This window comes from Dermacentor andersoni, chromosome 2, assembly GCF_023375885.2.
Source record: "Dermacentor andersoni chromosome 2, qqDerAnde1_hic_scaffold, whole genome shotgun sequence".
Classification (NCBI taxonomy): Eukaryota; Metazoa; Arthropoda; class Arachnida; order Ixodida; family Ixodidae; genus Dermacentor; species Dermacentor andersoni.
The window spans coordinates 27393876-27410694 of NC_092815.1; the positions used below are offsets into that span (position 1 = coordinate 27393876).

The 16819-nt window shown below is 42.4% G+C and overlaps 2 protein-coding genes across 5 annotated transcripts in view; one reads left to right on the forward strand and one right to left on the reverse strand.

Moving 5' to 3' along the window:
* Window positions 1–8030, forward strand: part of LOC126542542 (bone morphogenetic protein 2-like) — a 46831-nt gene extending 38801 nt beyond the window's left edge. For both annotated transcript variants that reach the window (XM_050189665.3, XM_050189666.3), the window contains exon 8: window positions 4886–8030. In XM_050189665.3, coding sequence (XP_050045622.1) covers window positions 4886–5011 — 126 coding nt within the window. In that variant the 3' untranslated portion in view covers window positions 5012–8030. The remainder of the gene's footprint in view (window positions 1–4885) is intronic.
* The window catches only part of Mettl5 (Methyltransferase like 5), a 67587-nt gene continuing 57651 nt past the window's right edge, over window positions 6884–16819 (reverse strand). The window contains exons 1-5 of one of the 3 annotated variants that reach the window (XM_050189670.2): window positions 14885–15197; window positions 14561–14672; window positions 13069–13250; window positions 9726–9808; window positions 6884–8255 (exon numbers count right to left, since the gene is read on the reverse strand). In XM_050189670.2, coding sequence (XP_050045627.1) covers window positions 8094–8255; window positions 9726–9808; window positions 13069–13250; window positions 14561–14672; window positions 14885–14984 — 639 coding nt within the window. In that variant the 5' untranslated portion in view covers window positions 14985–15197 and the 3' untranslated portion in view covers window positions 6884–8093. Of the gene's footprint in view, window positions 8256–9725; window positions 9809–13068; window positions 13251–14560; window positions 14673–14884; window positions 15198–16819 lie in introns of those variants that run through there. The other 2 variants (XM_072286369.1, XM_072286368.1) reach the window with 2 other exon arrangements.

Consider the following 16819-nt stretch of genomic DNA (forward strand, 5'->3'; position numbering starts at 1 on the left):
TTTTTTTGTCATGTGTTTCACGACAGCGCATTTGCCTCGTCTAGCCACACTGATAACGCAGCGACTCGCCGGCGGCGGCCGGCCTGTCTTCGCTCCATGTAGCGCAGCCCGACGAACATACGGCGTCGCGCCGCGGCAGATTTTCTGCCGCCCGAACTTCGTCGTGAAAGTTCGCTCCATGTATTCTGGCTTTAACGCGCTGCACACTATTGTGTTACACGCGTTGGCCTGCGGGAACCGTGACCAGCCGGAGGAAACACGAACTTCAAAGTGTCCTGCTGGATGCGAGAGGACTCGCGAGTAATCTGCATCGACAGCTGTCACGTGTTGTGTAGCCGTGTGGCTGTACAGCAAAGAGGAGTGCGGAGGCTAACCTTCGCACTTTCTAAAATTGGGCGTTTGGGTTATCTGGACAACCCTGCACACTTCCAACTAGTTTACTGTCAACAGTACTGGGTAGATGCCACAAACGCTGCAGTAGGCGCCACTGTATATATAGCTCAAGGATCCGCTCTACTGAGTCACTAGCAATAAATACTCAAGCCGTACAGCAGCGGCCTGAACAAATGAGAGAAGAACGTTGTGTGCACATCATGATTGCCCATACACAAAACATTTTACACCCTTCGGGGCTTTACCCCGAAGAAAATCGGTATCTACATTGCTTCCGTATCCTTTACCATTTTTTTTTCTTCAGAAACGTTGTGTCATGCTGACAGATGCGTTGTCACGATAGGTGCAGGTCACGCTGATAGGTGACCCGAAATTACTGGGAGCACTGCAAGATAGATGAGCACAGGGTCCAGAATATTTCGCTGCGCGTGTTCGAAAAAAGGTTTTGCGCTCACCGCTGTGCTGTTCTTGCTCAAATTTCGCAGAACGATCGCATTTTGGCATCGACTTCGTTTAGTATAACACTTGGCGCAGTTAAGTGCCTGGTTTTTAAGAAAAAAAGTGCAAATTATTTCAGGGAGGAAAGTCGCCTATTCCAGGACTGGAAAACACGCGGCAAACTCCTTGAAACACTGCTTTCTGCAAGTGACGGCAGGTGGCGTCACAAGTTTACGCTTGCACACAGAGTAGCAAAGAGGGCGCAGTTATCTGAAGAGGAAATAGGCCAAAAATAGGAATCTTATCGACAAAAGAAACAAGTGCAGGTCCTCGTCGAGGCTAAAGTAAAGCAGTCCTCTGATCGCTGGCTGGCTGAAGTTCGCGATGCAACTAAAGGGGGGTCAAGAAAATTCTGGAGCCATATAAGCTGGCTGGGTAAAGCGAATCACAGAAAGCAGGAACAGATTCACGATGCCGAGGGAAATTGTTTAGAGGGAGATGACGCTGTGAACTATATGGGTTCAGTTATAGCAGAGTCATTTAGGAAAGATGATAGGGTAATCGCCCCAAATGAGGGAGCAACACAGGATAGCATAATAGAAAACAGCTTATAACTGACCAATCTTAACTGCAAAAAGGTGGAAGCAAATGTTCTAAAATGCACGTCCGCAGGGATCATGGAGGAAGGCAGGGATAGACGAAATTCCAGTCAAGTTAATTAATGAGCTTGGCCCTAGAAGCAAGGAAACGCTGATAAAAGCATTGGAGGCAGTCATAACAAATAAGCAAATTCCGCACAGCTGGAAACAGAGTAAAATGAATTTGATTTATAAAGGGAAAGGTGATAAGAACATAAAATCCTTCCGACCAATTACGATAACATCAGTTATACATAGGCTGGCGATGCAGGCAGTGAAATTAAGAATGCAGTCATGGGTAGAAAGTAATAGAATACTCGGAAAACTTCAGAACGGGTTCAGAAGTGGTAGGCGCTTAGATGATAGCCTGTTCGTGCTTACCCAGTGCATAGAAATAGCTAAGGCGGAAAATAGACCTCTGTGTTTTGCCTTCCTGGACATAAGCGGAGCATACGACAACGTGAACAGGGAACTCCTGTGGAACATATGAAAAGATGAAGGTATCGGTCATGAGGTAATTGGTTTTCTACAGGAAATATATTGAGAAAATGTTGAAATAACATGGGAACTAAGAGTACGACAACTGTCGAGGTACACAAAGGATTAAGGCAAGGTTCTCCTCTATCACCGCTGCTGTTCATGCTTTATATGATAAGTATGGAAAGAAGGTTACAAGGCAGCAATCTAGGGTATAATCTGTCGTACAGATTAGGCGGAAGGGTTGTTGAGCAGCGACTACCGGGTTTAATGTATGCGGACGATATTGTTAGTAGATAGCCAGGAAGATTTGTAAACTCTGGTTAATTACTGTGGAGACAAAGGAGACAGTTTAGGTTTCAGTTTTAGTGCAGCTAAGTCCAGTGGGATGTTTTTCAACGATACAACTGACCAGTAGCTTACAATACAAGGCCGTGAAATACCCCGAGTGGCCGAATACAAATACATCGGGGTATGGATAAACAAAGGTCAGATGTACATGGAAAAGCACGAACAGACTCTCATGGCAAAAGGGTTAAGAGATTCCGGGATAAATAAACATAGGGCATTGTGGGGGTACAACAGGTATGAGGTACTGAGAGGTATTTGGAAGGGAGTAATGGGCCGGGGCTTACTTTCGGGAATGCGGTCCTGTGTTTAAGAGCAAAGGTTCAGTCGAGACTAGAAGTAAATCAGAGAGCTGTGGAAAGATTAGCACTAGGTGCTCACGGGAAAACCACAAACGAAGCAGTACAGGGGGATATGGGCTAGGCATCTTTCGAAGCACGGGAAGCTCAGAGTAAAATCTTATACGAAAAACGCCTGAGGAAATTGGATGATAAGAGGTGGACAGCTAAGGAATTTAAATACCCATACAGAAAGAGCGTTGACTCACAATGGCGGAAAAGAACTAGGAAGCTAACCAGTAAGTATGTCAGGCACGAGTACGAAGAAAGACAGAGCATTAAACGACAGGTAAAAAACGACGAAGGTAAAAATTGGATAAAATCAATGGAAAAGAAGCATAGTATGGAACTATATCGATACTGGAAACAGCAGATCAGGAAGGAAGCGTTTTATAACTCAAGAGGCAGTGCCCTACTGTTTGAAGCTAGGTCAGGATGTCTTAGAACGCGGAGCTATAAAAAGAAATTTAACGATGAAGAAGACACATGTACTGTGTGTGGTAAATATGTAGAAACAATAGAACACCTCATACTAAAATGTTATGGTATCCATCTCGATGTCTATGCGGGCACAGTCACGCTTCCTGAGGCCCTAGGGTTCAGAGATAACAATAGTCATGTAAATAAATATGCGGTGGAAATTAGCAAAAGGCGATTGGAGGTTTGGTGGCTCAAAAGCAGAGAGGTGACGTAAGGTTAAAAGGGTAGGAAGACATATTTAAAGAAAATGGGGAATTTTAATAACACACAACACAGGTAAACAAAAATAAAAAGCTGAGCATGGTGATAACAGCCATCACCCCTTTCAAAGGGGACGCTCCTACCTTTGCACTTTTTTAACAGCGGAGCGGTTTGAGCTTTAGTTTCGCCATGCAGCTTTACCAGAAAACTCAGCCCAGCTGTGCGCCGCCACGCGACCACCTGCGAGAGCACCGAGCCATAGGTGTTCCGTGACCGAGCCACTTAACCTCCTCGTACCCTACGCGCGTAGAGCGGAGTCGTGACGTCACAGGCGAGTAAAACCTCGGAACAGCTGGCGCCGCGACACGCCTCTCGCCTCCTCTGCTCCGTGCGTACGTGCCATGGGAAGACCGAAGAAAGTCCGGACGCCCGAAGAAGCGGCTTACCAGGAAGAGCGCCGTACTGCCAAGCGAGAAGCGGTGCGTCGCCGCCGAGATGATCCGGAAGACCGCGTCGAAGCTGCGGCTGAGAAGAGGCGACGCCAAGTCGAGGATTCCGAGTTTCAGTCCAGGGAACGCGAGTTGGCGCCTGAGCTTTCGATGTCGCCGAGAAAGCGATCCTGGCCTGCGACTGCTCGAAAACTTCCAGCGTCAAGCCCGCCGAAATAACTTAGCAAAACCTAGCATAACCTCGCAAAACTTAGGAACAACTTAACCAAGCCTATCATAACCTCGCAAAACCTAGAAACGAATTAGCCAAGCCTGCCATCAACTTAGCAGAACCTAGCATAACCTCGCAAAACCTGCAAACAACTTAAGCAAGCCACATAAAAGCTAGGTGATTCCATGCTCTGCTGTTGACTCCAGCCTTGCACCACTAGTGCAAGCTGCGCACATTTCTTTTTCTTAAAAACCAGGCAATTAACTGGGACAAGTGTTATACTAAACGAAGTCGACGCCAAAATGCGATCGTCCTGCAAATTTTGAGCAAGAACAGTGCAAAACCTTCTTTTCTTTTCTTTTTTTTTGAACACCCGCAGCAAAATATTCAGGACCCTGTACTATTTGGGGAAAATATAAGCCCTGTAAGATATATGAGTGTGTGCGTGCTTGTGTGTTTCGTTAGCAGCGCACTATCAGTGCCAATTCCGGAAGACCTAGTCTGTCTCCAGCTGCATGCACAATGTTCGAGAGTTCTATAGATGGAGGCGGTGCATCTGTTTGTTAGCAGCGCACACTATAGGTGTGTGCATGACCTCAGCGCCAATTCTGGAAGATCTAGCCAGTCTCCCATTGCATGCACAATGCTCGAGAGTTCTATAGATGGAGGCAAACTCTCATCCTCACACATGCAGAGCTTTCTAAATAACCGCCATATTGGCACCGCGTGCTCCAAGCACTCAACGCAATGCTAGCAGCGTTCAAAGAACTAATGTTTCGAGTGCTTCCGTCAAATTATATTGACAAAAGATTACACGTGTCATGCACCATCTTTACTACTCGTGTAATCTGAAGACAAAACTATGCCTATTGCTTTTCAAGTTGGATAATTGTCACGATTGTTGCTTCGCAGGTATCCAGCTGCAACTGGGCAACGTACGTTCCTCTGAACTTGACATATCTGGACGAAGACAGTGTCATGACGGCCACCATTGAAAATCTGGTGGCCAGCGACTGCCGGTGCTCCACCCGCCGATGATGGGCACCCAGTGTTGTGACGGCATTCTTTGGGCGGTTCCTGGCTGATCTCTGCGCACGCGTTCTGACGCGTACGTTGCACTATGGTCACTGAAAAAAGGCCTGGTATTAAGGCACCCCCGATCGGCCTCCAAACCACCGAACAAGTCGGCGCGCGGCCTGTGGAGTAAGCCAACGTTTGCTGATGTGCATACGAGCCAAACTAGGCTGCGCGCCCTCGCCAGCTTATCGACATACTCAATACCTTTTCCAGTGACCCTAGTGTGACGCTCTATATATAATCTTGTGTACCAGGCCTAGTGATGCTCGGGAAATATTTTCCGCAGATGCCGACTTTCGCGCTTTTCTTTGGGCAACAATCGAAGCTTGAAGCCGAAAGCCTTGGCGCCCTACCATGACTACGCGTGTAGGCCCCGAGCATGGGTTGCAGCGCAAGAAAACAACCAAGCGGTGGCCCAGTGCTGACTGAAACTGTCCGTTTGAAGCTTAGAATGAAGACACCTTTCGCAGCCAGACGCTGGCTTCGGCCGATTTTGCAATTGCTGTCCAGTGCAATAAGCATATATGACCCCAGAGATCAGTGCTGCCCTTGTCCTTTAGGGAACCGCTCATATCTGGTTGAATAAGATCTGGTTAAAAGAATTATTTTCTCAAAAGATATGCTTAGGAATTACCTCAGCCTTCGAGCCCTAATGCCCACAAACTGCTTTTTGCTAAAATATTGGTTTGGGTGATGCATTACTACTGGTGTGAAGCTTCACCCACTGCAGCTGTCCAAGTGCAATAGAAGTGTCAAGAGACACATACCGCCTTGATGCTTGCAGAATGTTACATGCTTTAGTAAAATCCAGGAACGCGAAAGTAATACTTCAAAGATGCCTGTACTTTGACTCTTCGACTAATTGGTATCAGATTGGAAATTGATTTTATCAATTCCATAAGCATATGCTCTTGCTTTAATAAATAATGTAATTAGCACCTTTAAAATTACCATGTGAAGTGAAGTGAGTTGTCAGTTCAATAATTGCTAGCTCAGACATGACAACGCACCTGGCTGTTTAGAAACATACAGACAACGTGGCATCCTCTCAGTCACACTGAACTCAAGACTGTACAAAACCTTTTTAGGCATTATTATGGTTGTGCTGTCAGATGCTGATGTTGCATTCAATGTCAGAAAAGGAATTCTAGTGAAAATGGAAAATGCAGCCAGACATTTCATTTGGTGTGCCCTGCCCCCTGCATGGTATAACACACAGTTGCAATGCCTGATATAGGCAACTATTGCAGTGGCAGACTGAACACACATAGAATATCATGGCCTGTACACCACTGACGAGGTATGAGAAACATGTGTTCCCTTTCAATCACTACTGTGATAGGAAGGAAGCAGAGACTGAGCAAGTTCTGCGCACCGACTCACTCAGTGCGCTAATGAACACAAGGAGACGGGTAACCTTTTGCTGCTTCGCGAGAAGTTCTCGCTGGCTTGTTAGATGGTCTTTCTTCTTAGTGGCATGATACTCTTGCAGTTCATTTCATATTTCTGACATGATTAAATGCCAGAAACCACCACACAATATAGGAAATTGTGTTTCTGCCATTATTGTCCCTGTAAACACTAGATCCTTTGCATGTTTTGTTGTGTAGTGTGTATACATGCCCATGTAAATAGCCACCTATGTCTTTAAGCTTATCTTCAAGCCATGTGAATTTTCATTTGAACGCAAACTACAGTCATAATATTGCATTGAGTGAACACAATGAGCGAACGCAACTTAGCAACATGTTATAGTTCCACATTATATTTTTTGAGTGGTAAAGAACAAAAATTCAAAGTTGGAAAACATTAATAGGGTTACCGTGCGCAAGATTTCACAAAACTACTTCTTTTATTAACAGAATATTGTACATACTGATAACAAGTAGTAATAACTGACATTAGGCCACTGTCAATATCTGCTCCATTCAATAACATATGCATACTGCATCTGTTCAGTGTCTTCTCTCTTTAATAAATAGGCACCATATGTTAAGCTCTTACATTCTTGAAACCACACATTTAAAATCCATGAAGCCTTACATTTATTTGATAAGCAGTATACATGCACAATCAGCTGTTGCCACTTGGCAATAACCATATGAAAAGTACAAACCATCAAAAACAGTGGTATGCTGTAAACAGACAGTGGTATGTTGTAAAGTGTACCTCAATTCACATTTCGCATTCACAATTTTTCGCACAGTGAAAAACACCAAACTGCTAAAGTGAACAAATAAAGATTGTGATAGTATACAAAATGCCGTTAACCAAACGTGCAGATAGAGTGCTCTTTACAACTTTTATTTGCACACGCTTGGTCCTTCAACTAAACTTACAAGTTTATCAGTTACAGGAGTTTCATGAAATCATAAGAACGAAGTACAAATATTATTGCAGTCACGTATCCAAAAGCTCTTGAACCTCTTTACTGCTTCAATTACTCAACTTGTTCTTCATGAAGTCATTAGCAAAGTGTTGAGAACATGGTCTGATATGTAAATATTTGTTTTTCATTTATTACTGTGAAATGAGTTTTCCCACTACGAAAGCTAATATATGTCGTCAGCTCTGCATGACAGCTTTGACTAGCCACTTTTACTGGCCACCAGCAAAAGTTGGTGTAAAGACTTATTTCCTCTCAAGTTGTTCTGAACACATATCAGGGCTCAAAAACATTGAAACAGCACTTAGTTTCTTTCTAGACTTTCTGAGATGTCAATCTGAAAGTAAAAACACTACGCATACTAAGCTTTGCAAACTGAAAAGTGATAATGCATATTTACAGTGCCCTCTCGTTAAATGTGTTATTCTTTTTTTAGTTGTGAGTTGTTTTTTATAAGTAGCAAAACTTGTTGCCATAGATATGCCTTGTGCCCCCAGTTGTTATAATGCATGGCTTGCTATTGTATATATGCAACTTAGAATCATGACCCCATATTTGTAACCTTTTAAAAATAAAGTGTTTTTCACAGCCTCAGCTCTGCAAGTTGTTTTGATGTGCAACAACAACCACGTAAGGCATAACAGGATGTCTAATGATTTACAAGCTCCCTGGGACTCTGCGTTTTGAGAAATGAACAAAGTCAACAGCAACATCTGCCGAGTCACGTTTGTGAAATGTGTACAATCTATCAATGTTATAGCGAAGCTCTGCCACCACCCTGCAGTTGACACCCCATTCCTCAGATTTCTTCTTAATGTGCTGCAAAATAAACAAAGAAAAGGCACCCAATTAAGAACATGACTAACAGTTGAATTAAATCAATAGACAACACTATATCAATAACAGCATCAAGGGAGGATCTTCAAAACTAAAATCAACAGACGAAATGGATATACGTATATAGAAGACCAGGAATGTACAAGAATACAAGAGAGCATACTAACATTTGGCTCACTAGTGAACCAGGCCTAAAGGTGGCCTTTCTTCAAGGGAAAGAGAAAATTCTATGCATTAGAGACATACTTTTGCACTTCCAGCTACTAAACTTCGTTAAAATTTGACAGCCTCACGAAAAAATTTAGGAAGTGCCAAAACCCATGTGGCCTCGTGAGAAGGCCAGGCAACCCAAGGTGTCATATCAAGAAAGTTCTCAGTCATTCAACTCAAAAAGTGTTCAGCAGTGTGCTGTGGGAAGCTTAACACTCGAGTAAGGAAGGAAAGTATTTTGAAGGCCTGGTGTTAAACTGAAGCATCAATTCGTCATCAGCTTCACCATCGAGCAGCCAAAAAGAAACTCATTTCAGTTCAATGGTTTCATAATTTTCAAAAGCCTCTTCGTAACATGGATATAACAGGATTCCATCCCCTCGTACCTTGCAGAAAAAGCATGTACGGAAACAGCCTATTCTTCTTCCAAAGAGCAAGATAGTGCAAATACCATAGGTGTACAGAACAACACATGGCTTCTACTTGTTTTGCCTTTCTGGTAGGTGCATTTAGCTTGACAGAAATAACACTAATAAGAAGTGGTTCACAATAGTGTATCAGAAGAAGTGCATTTCCTAAGAAGGATGTAAAATCTTTGCAGACAATAACTGTAAACAGAGCATTATTGCAAACCAGACATGTGCATACTTGGTTTTTGCAGGTGCAATCAACAAGGTAATTACCTAAGTGAAGCCTGCACAGCAACACATACAGTATCAGGTAGCAGTTTCATAACAATGTTACAATATGGTTTTTTTAGGGATTTAAGATTTTTAACGTTAATTCAGTACAATTTTGCTCCATAGCTTTTTTTCTTCAAGGCATGACAGTGACAAGATCAGAATTGGAGAACACATATATATGTAGAAATAAGAGCAGGAATACTTCTGCACGGAATTCCTGTCCCCTCTCCACATATCAATTTATATGGTTTTCATAAACAATTTGATCATGCGGAGCACTCCAAACTTTCAGTTTATTATGTGCCTACATGTGCTAACTTTATGAACTGTCACGCATTGCCTGGCTGAGTGGTTAAGTAATACAATTCAAAAGAAACTTTGTCAGATCTATGAGAACTGAAATTACACAGAAGTGTATAAAAGCATTATCAGTGATGGCTAAATATCATAAATCATATGGGCATTTACAGTGCAATTTAAGCCGGAATGTTCCCACCTGAAACACACTGACATAGGAGACATCGTTGTTTACTCCAATGTAACATAGCCATCGACTCACCTCTCTTGTTGAAGTTTTATGCAAACTGTAAACAGATCCTGATGACATGAAGAGCGCTGCCTTCAGAAAAACCATGTCAAGGCCTGCAGAAATGGCTTCTTACATTGAGTATGTAGCAGAGAGCTGTTAGGGCACATAAATCTACCAATGAGAATACTAAAGAAGTCTGCTTGTTAATAATAATAATAATAATAATAATAATAATAATAATAATAATAATAATAATAATAATTATTATTATTATTATTATTATTATTATTATTATTACATTTTTAATGGGCTACCAGAAGAACTTTTTGCTATAAACTCTATGCGGAACCTAAAAACCCACTTGAGAACATTGAGTTGATTCTTTTGTTCTTTTGCAGTTGATGCTTAGACGTATGAGATTATGTATTATAAGCTTTGCTTCCTTGGAGTTAGTACGGATGTCCTTGGTACTGGCTTTGTGATTGCCTTGTTTTTCTTTTCTTCAGCTGAACCTATTGTTCCTTTCAATGTTTTGCTTGTTGTTGCCATTTTGTAACCTCTGCCGCAAACTGCCGGGCCCAGTCCTTCAAGCCTCCTGTTGGCTTTGACGGGCCTGAACCTCTCTGTATCCTCTACAAAGTGGCAATAAATATTATTATTATTATTATTATTATTATTATTATTTCCATCTAACTGATGGAGGAGGCTGCAAGTAAAAGTTGCTCCAGTAGAGGCAGCTTGACGAAGCCCGCAGCCCCCCTTTAGAATATTCGGCAACAACAATTCATACATGCGCACACATATGCATTATACATATATATATACACACATGTACCCACATACACGCAATACACATACACACACATACCCATAAATACATTGTTTAACGCAATACAACTGACACAAAAAAGGCGACAGGACAAGGCGCTTGTCCTGTCGCCTTTCTTGTGTCCATTGTATTGCGTTAAACAAAGTATTTATGGATCCGCACCAACTAGCCCACCAACGCATTGTGCTGAACACACATACCCATATACATACAGAGCTACTGGTGTCCAGATCAAAAATACTTGGGTAGCTTGTGTAGTTCTCATGGTGAAAACAAATGAAATAAGTAGACGCCGCTGAACATATATATGTGTGTATATTATTAGTATATATATATGTGTGTGTGTACAATTATAATTTTACGTTTCCTCCATTAAATGTATTTAAATCTCATGCTATTAGGAATCTCAATTCCTAAGCATTTAGTGCGTGACAGAAGGTATGAAGAACTGCCCCCTTGGAATGTGATGATCTAACAGGCATGACCGGCAACGAACAGCTAGAACTTAGCATGGAGAGCAAGAAAACTATATTTACATGCAGTAAGTGTCTCATGACTCATACGAGGACAAACTATTATTTTTTACTATGCTCAGATTGTTTCATGGGCTATATTGAGGATGAAATATGCATATATACGTGTGTGTGCGTGCGCGTGTGTGTCCCAAAAAATCATGATACAGTGCTCGCTTTATCAGCATATTAATTTTGTCCCGATCCTAAAGCTTCAGACCATGTTAATTAAAAATAGTCAAACTGCGACACCAATGGTTGTTTTTTGATTACATCTACATTCCTCAGACTTGTTTGGACAACTGAAACATGCAAGCCACTTTACAGATGACTGACTGCATATGTTTGCAATGCAACTTTCTAGCCCAAACTGATAAAATGCTAATTTCAGGATCTCTGAACCCAGGTACACTGATAAATTGAAACAGACAAATATACAACTTGAACGAATGTTCCCCATGGTGCAAATTATATTTTCTTTTAAATGCAGCACAGCAGACCAAAAAGGCCAGCAAAGCATGAAAGGAGGAAGTGAACTGGCATGACCCCAATATTCTTACAACCAGCGAAAAGGGGGCCAGAGATTTTTCAAGCAGCAAAGTGCAATTCTTTCTGTCACTCGCTATTTCTTGTGGAGAAATTAAAGCTCCTTCTTCCTTTCAAAATAACATTTTTATATGCCAAGTTTATGACACTGGTGAAAAGCTTGCACTGCCAGAATCTCGCTGTTACATACCCTTCAGAAAAGAAGTGTAAGCAATGACAGTATAAGGCATGGAAACATTGAATAACTGTGAAATGATATGCCCAGTTATTCAATGCCACAAAAGTGCAGTAGTTAGCTAATGTGCCTTAGGAAGTGTTCGATTGGGATAAAAATCAGGGAAAAAGACACATACACAAGATATGAGAACTTCACAGCGCAAAATATGGTTTGCTTTTGTCGAGCATTCATCCTGCCATTTGTACAGCCTTGTATCTTACGTACGCATGTTTTTCTCATGACTCATGACACCTAACACATAAATAATCGCCTCCTCCTGCGCTCATCTTCAATGTGAACAAGGGACCCATAGCATTCTTGAAATGTCATTTTATGTTTTATTCATCTTGAACCTTAGGTGAGTGCCAGTTTATTTGACAATGCATCACCCTTACCTGACGAGTTTTCATCGAACTTTAGACCATGTTTTTCTCCGACTTTTGTGTTAGTTGGCCATGTAGCAACTTGCCCAGTGCTTAGCCATGTTGGGATCCTAAGTAGCTAAGTCTCTCCTAAAATCCTAAGAAGATCCATAACAGTGACAACACATGGTTAATTAAATTATGGGGTTTTACGTGCCAAAACCACTTTCTGATTATGAGGCATGCCGTAGTGGGAACTGTGGAAATTTCGACCAGCTGCGGTTTTTTAACATGCACCGAAATCTAAGTACATGGGTGTTTACGCATTTCACCCTCATCGAAATGCGGCCACCGTGGCCGGGATTTGATCTCGCGACCTCATGCTCAGCAGCCCAACACCAAAGCCACTGAGCAACCATGGCGGCTTACAACACAACACGTGGTGCTCATTCTTATTTCAGTCCTTGTCCTTCTAGTGCTACTTAGGATCCCAGTACAATAGAGAAACTAGCCCGAATCACCACCTTAACCTTGTTGTTCAGGCAGTACTATGAACATTTTCGAAAACGCAGTCGGCATGACATGCAGTTAGAGGACATTTATTCATATTGATCTCAATCCTTTTCAATAAGTTGTTTAAAAAATTTCAAACTGGCATGCTGTGTGAAGTGCACCAAACGTAATTTGTTGTCTAATCTTGTTTCCACAAAAAAAATTTAAAAAGTACAGTTGGCATCAAGAATTCCGATAATCAAGACTAGATACTGCAATTGAGACTAAGAACCATTTTGTTTGCTACTTCTAGAACAAAAACAAAAACTATCACACAGCTGCTGCCTCTACTACCACATCGAAAATTTATTTTCGGCTCAAACCAGGGTATGCAAGTCTTTATTTTTTCACTTACCCTTCGTCCTAGTGCCGAATGGAGGGTTCATAACTACGGTGTCAAATGCATCTTTCCATCGCATGTCTGGCGTCAGTGCAAGGTCCCACTGTATCATGTCCACTGTACTTATATCCATTTCCGTGCAGTTTTGCAAACAAATTTGCAAGGCGGCAGCATCGATGTCGAATCCAACTATATGTCTGGTAGCAAGCACAAAACCAAAATGATTCGCTTACATTCAGCTCAACAAAAGCTTACTCGACTATTTCAATCGTTTTATACCCGTGTCACACGGGCGTTTGGAAGGCCTTCCAACCAATAGTCAGTTGACTCAAAGGTCAAGTTCGAGCTGCTACACGGGCGGTTTCGAAGGCCGCCGAGTCAATAGTCTATCGAGTCAACGGAGCACCCTGCAACTCTATCGAAATCTCGATGGCCTTTGAGCAACGGAAGCGGAAACAGCGCGAACATGCCCTTTCGTTCACAGTGTGCTCGTACTCGCGGTTAGAAAGAACAAATCAAACCAAATGCTCTAAAAATACTATATATGAGTGTCATTCATTATTTAATAAAGTGTTTTTGCCACTTGACATGTGCGAACACACACCAAAATGAGCGCCGCATCGAGTGGCGCAAACGTTGCCGCAGTTTCGCTACTCAACAACTTAAAAACTAAACATATATGTATGGCAATGTATAAACAAACATAAAAGAAATTATAGTATATTTAAATGGTTTCAATGTTGCTTACCTTTTCGTGACATGAAAACGAAAATAAAGATCCACATCGCCACACCATTTTGCGAGAAACGCCTGAACCACTCAACGGCCTTTCAAAAGTGCCGTGTAGCAGCGCGACAACTCCTTTGAGTCGATAGAGTTGTGGCGTTTCAAAGGCCGTTGACTGGAAGGCCTTCCAAATGTGCCCGTGTGACACAGGTATTATTGTTGTACAAGGCTTTTTGGTGAAGATGTTAGAATAGATAGACGAATGCCCTAAAAGCTCTCAGCTGCAAAATCTTGGTCAAGTCGAACTTACATTTATATATAACAGCAGCCAGCACTGAAGCTGTAAGTACTGTCAACTTTTCTTTTTGAAGATATGAAAATATATATGCAATCTTACTTGCTTCATCAGGCGCCAGCGACTTTAGATTACACGTAACTGCAAAGCTAGTGCTGGCATCAAAACTGATGCGACAATCGCAGCATCCCCTTTCGCACGAGAGCAACACAGAAGCACTTCTAGAAAAACAGCGCAGGAACAGGAGCGATAAACGACTGAACACAGGCGCTGTTATAGAATGATAAAAACAAGTAGTGTGAAAGTGCACGGTGTAGAAGATGCACTGCACAAGAGTGTACACTGTAATGTACCGCGCAACAATTGGTGCTGTTTCTTTTTTCTCGAAATGTTGCTCAACCAACTCGACCAATTTAGCTATCTAGTACACTGCAGCAGCCTTCTGCTTATGTTTTTCAGCGACTTATGACAAATACGAAAACTCACCCCGCGTTCAGAACAGCAGCACCTATGCTCAGTATCCCTGCACCGCAACCAAGATCGGCCACCAATTTGCCTTCGATTTCCCCTTGGCTGAACACATGATGCATCACGTGTGCTGCGTAGAAACAAGAGACGCAAGAAAAAAAATGTTGGTAATCGAAAATTTATATAGAAAGGCAGCGTTCTGCTCTGTTGTGCTCAATTTCTTTGAAGCACCAAAAAAGCGTCTTTAAAATGACACGATCGTGAGCAGCGTGAATAAAAATTGCACGCGCAAGAGTTAACAAAGTTTAAACATTTATGTCAAAATAGAAATAGTGAGCGCACCTGCAATGTCCGGTGGCGTCGGGTACTGTTCCAAATGAACGTTCGGAGAATTAAAAGTATCAACATCATCCAGGATGCTCTTCAGATGTTTCAGCTTCATTACAGCAAAGACAGGGTGAAAATTCCAGGCGGTTACCGGGATTTTCGATCGCTACACGCACATGAAGTACTTGTCTGTGCTCATGAATATCACTCTGAGCATAAAAGAGGACGAGCAAGTTAATGACATCGCCGACAGCACGCACCACCACAACAGCTTCCTAAATGGTGAGCACGCACAACGCTTTCACTGGAGGCCGCCATGTTTATTACATAGTTGCCAAGATACCTTGCATCAAGCCAATGATCAAGCGCTAACTAGCCTATATCATATAGCACTTCCGACGGCGCTGTGCAAATGTTCTTTTTTTTCATATAGTATTTAAAACAACATAAAGCAAAAACATTAACAAAATTTACAAGATGTCCAAATTGAAGTCCCAGGTGCGTTCGATCCAAATGGGCCGCGAAGTTTTGGGCGAAAAGTGGTCTATAACAACGTTGTTCTAGAACGTATCGTCACCGACATCAGCAAAAAACGGTTTCGAGCATAGAGTTGTCTACAAGAATTTTTGTAGGAAACTCTATGGTTTCGAGCATTTTTTCGAGCATGATGGTTTCGAGCACGACCTACTGAACTCCAGACCTGCACAGATCTCCATCCTCCAGCACGCCTGGTCTAGTTCGCCCCTTTCGCGCGCTAGGGAAAGAACGTACGAGCAGAGTGGCGCTAGTTATAACCTGTTCGCTGTCGTCTGCTTCTGCGATCTGTTCAGCGCTTGTCTTGCCATTTCGGCAGGTACGAATCGCTTGTATTGGCGGTAAAGGATTAAATTCACAAATAAACAAAAGAAAACATATTTGCGAGCGCTTTGCGTTTGAATAGTGAAACTAGAAGAGGAGGAGCGGTGCAAGAAATGTAAACAACGAGCATAGGTGGCAGCTGCAATGCTAGATCGACGGCATAAATTTCCCTTTTCTAGCCTCCGTAAGAGAATGGAAAAATTGTTTAAAAAGATTCATAGGATAATCTAGCTTTTTTTAGTTGATTACAGATAGCCTAATGCCGTAGATGACGTTAGGATTTACCGCTGTGTGCCGTCGTGAAAGGCAGATGATCTGATAAAAGTATAGTAAAAGTATTCACGACTAAGTCCTCCGCCCGATATGTGCAATAGGCTGATCGATTCTGTTTCAAGGGAAGGTGAGCATATCTTGTTTTTAATGTCGTTAGATGTCTAGCTCAGTAGAAAGCTTGCAAAAAATTAAGCGATCCCAGTGGTTTAAAACGTGCTGCACTGCAGGCCTTAAATCGTGTCAGGGAACTCTTTTCAAACTGTAAAGCTAGCGTTTCTGCGTGGTACGGCGGCAGCATAACGGTGGTGCTTAAGGTACGTACGCAGTGAAGCTGTGTGTGTAATTCACTTTTTGAACTCACGACCCATTCACGGACAACCTTTAAAAATTAAAATGAGTGGTAGTCGTTCTGTCGTCGGGCATTATGGTGGTTTCGAGTTTCTAAAGAGCGCAGAAGCGAATTTTACAACGTGTACAATGAAACTGTTGTGTACGTTGCGAACTCTATACACAATGTGATTTAAAATAATCTGCTTGAAAAAGGCAATAGGAGCAGCTATTTAACGCTATTTTAGAGAGCAGCGGACTACACGCTCCGACATGTTTTAGGTTCGGGCAGTCAACTTTTGGAGCCAAGTGACCGATCAAAGCCTTGTGACATCACTGTCACTGTGTTAGCAAAAATCATCAACTAGACAAGCAGTTCGTCACAACACAACAGCTGCCGTACTAAATACAATGCCGCACAGCCGCCCACCGCGTAGCAGACGAACAGGTTATAAAAGCGCCACCTACGGCCGTCAGTTGAACGAAAGTGGG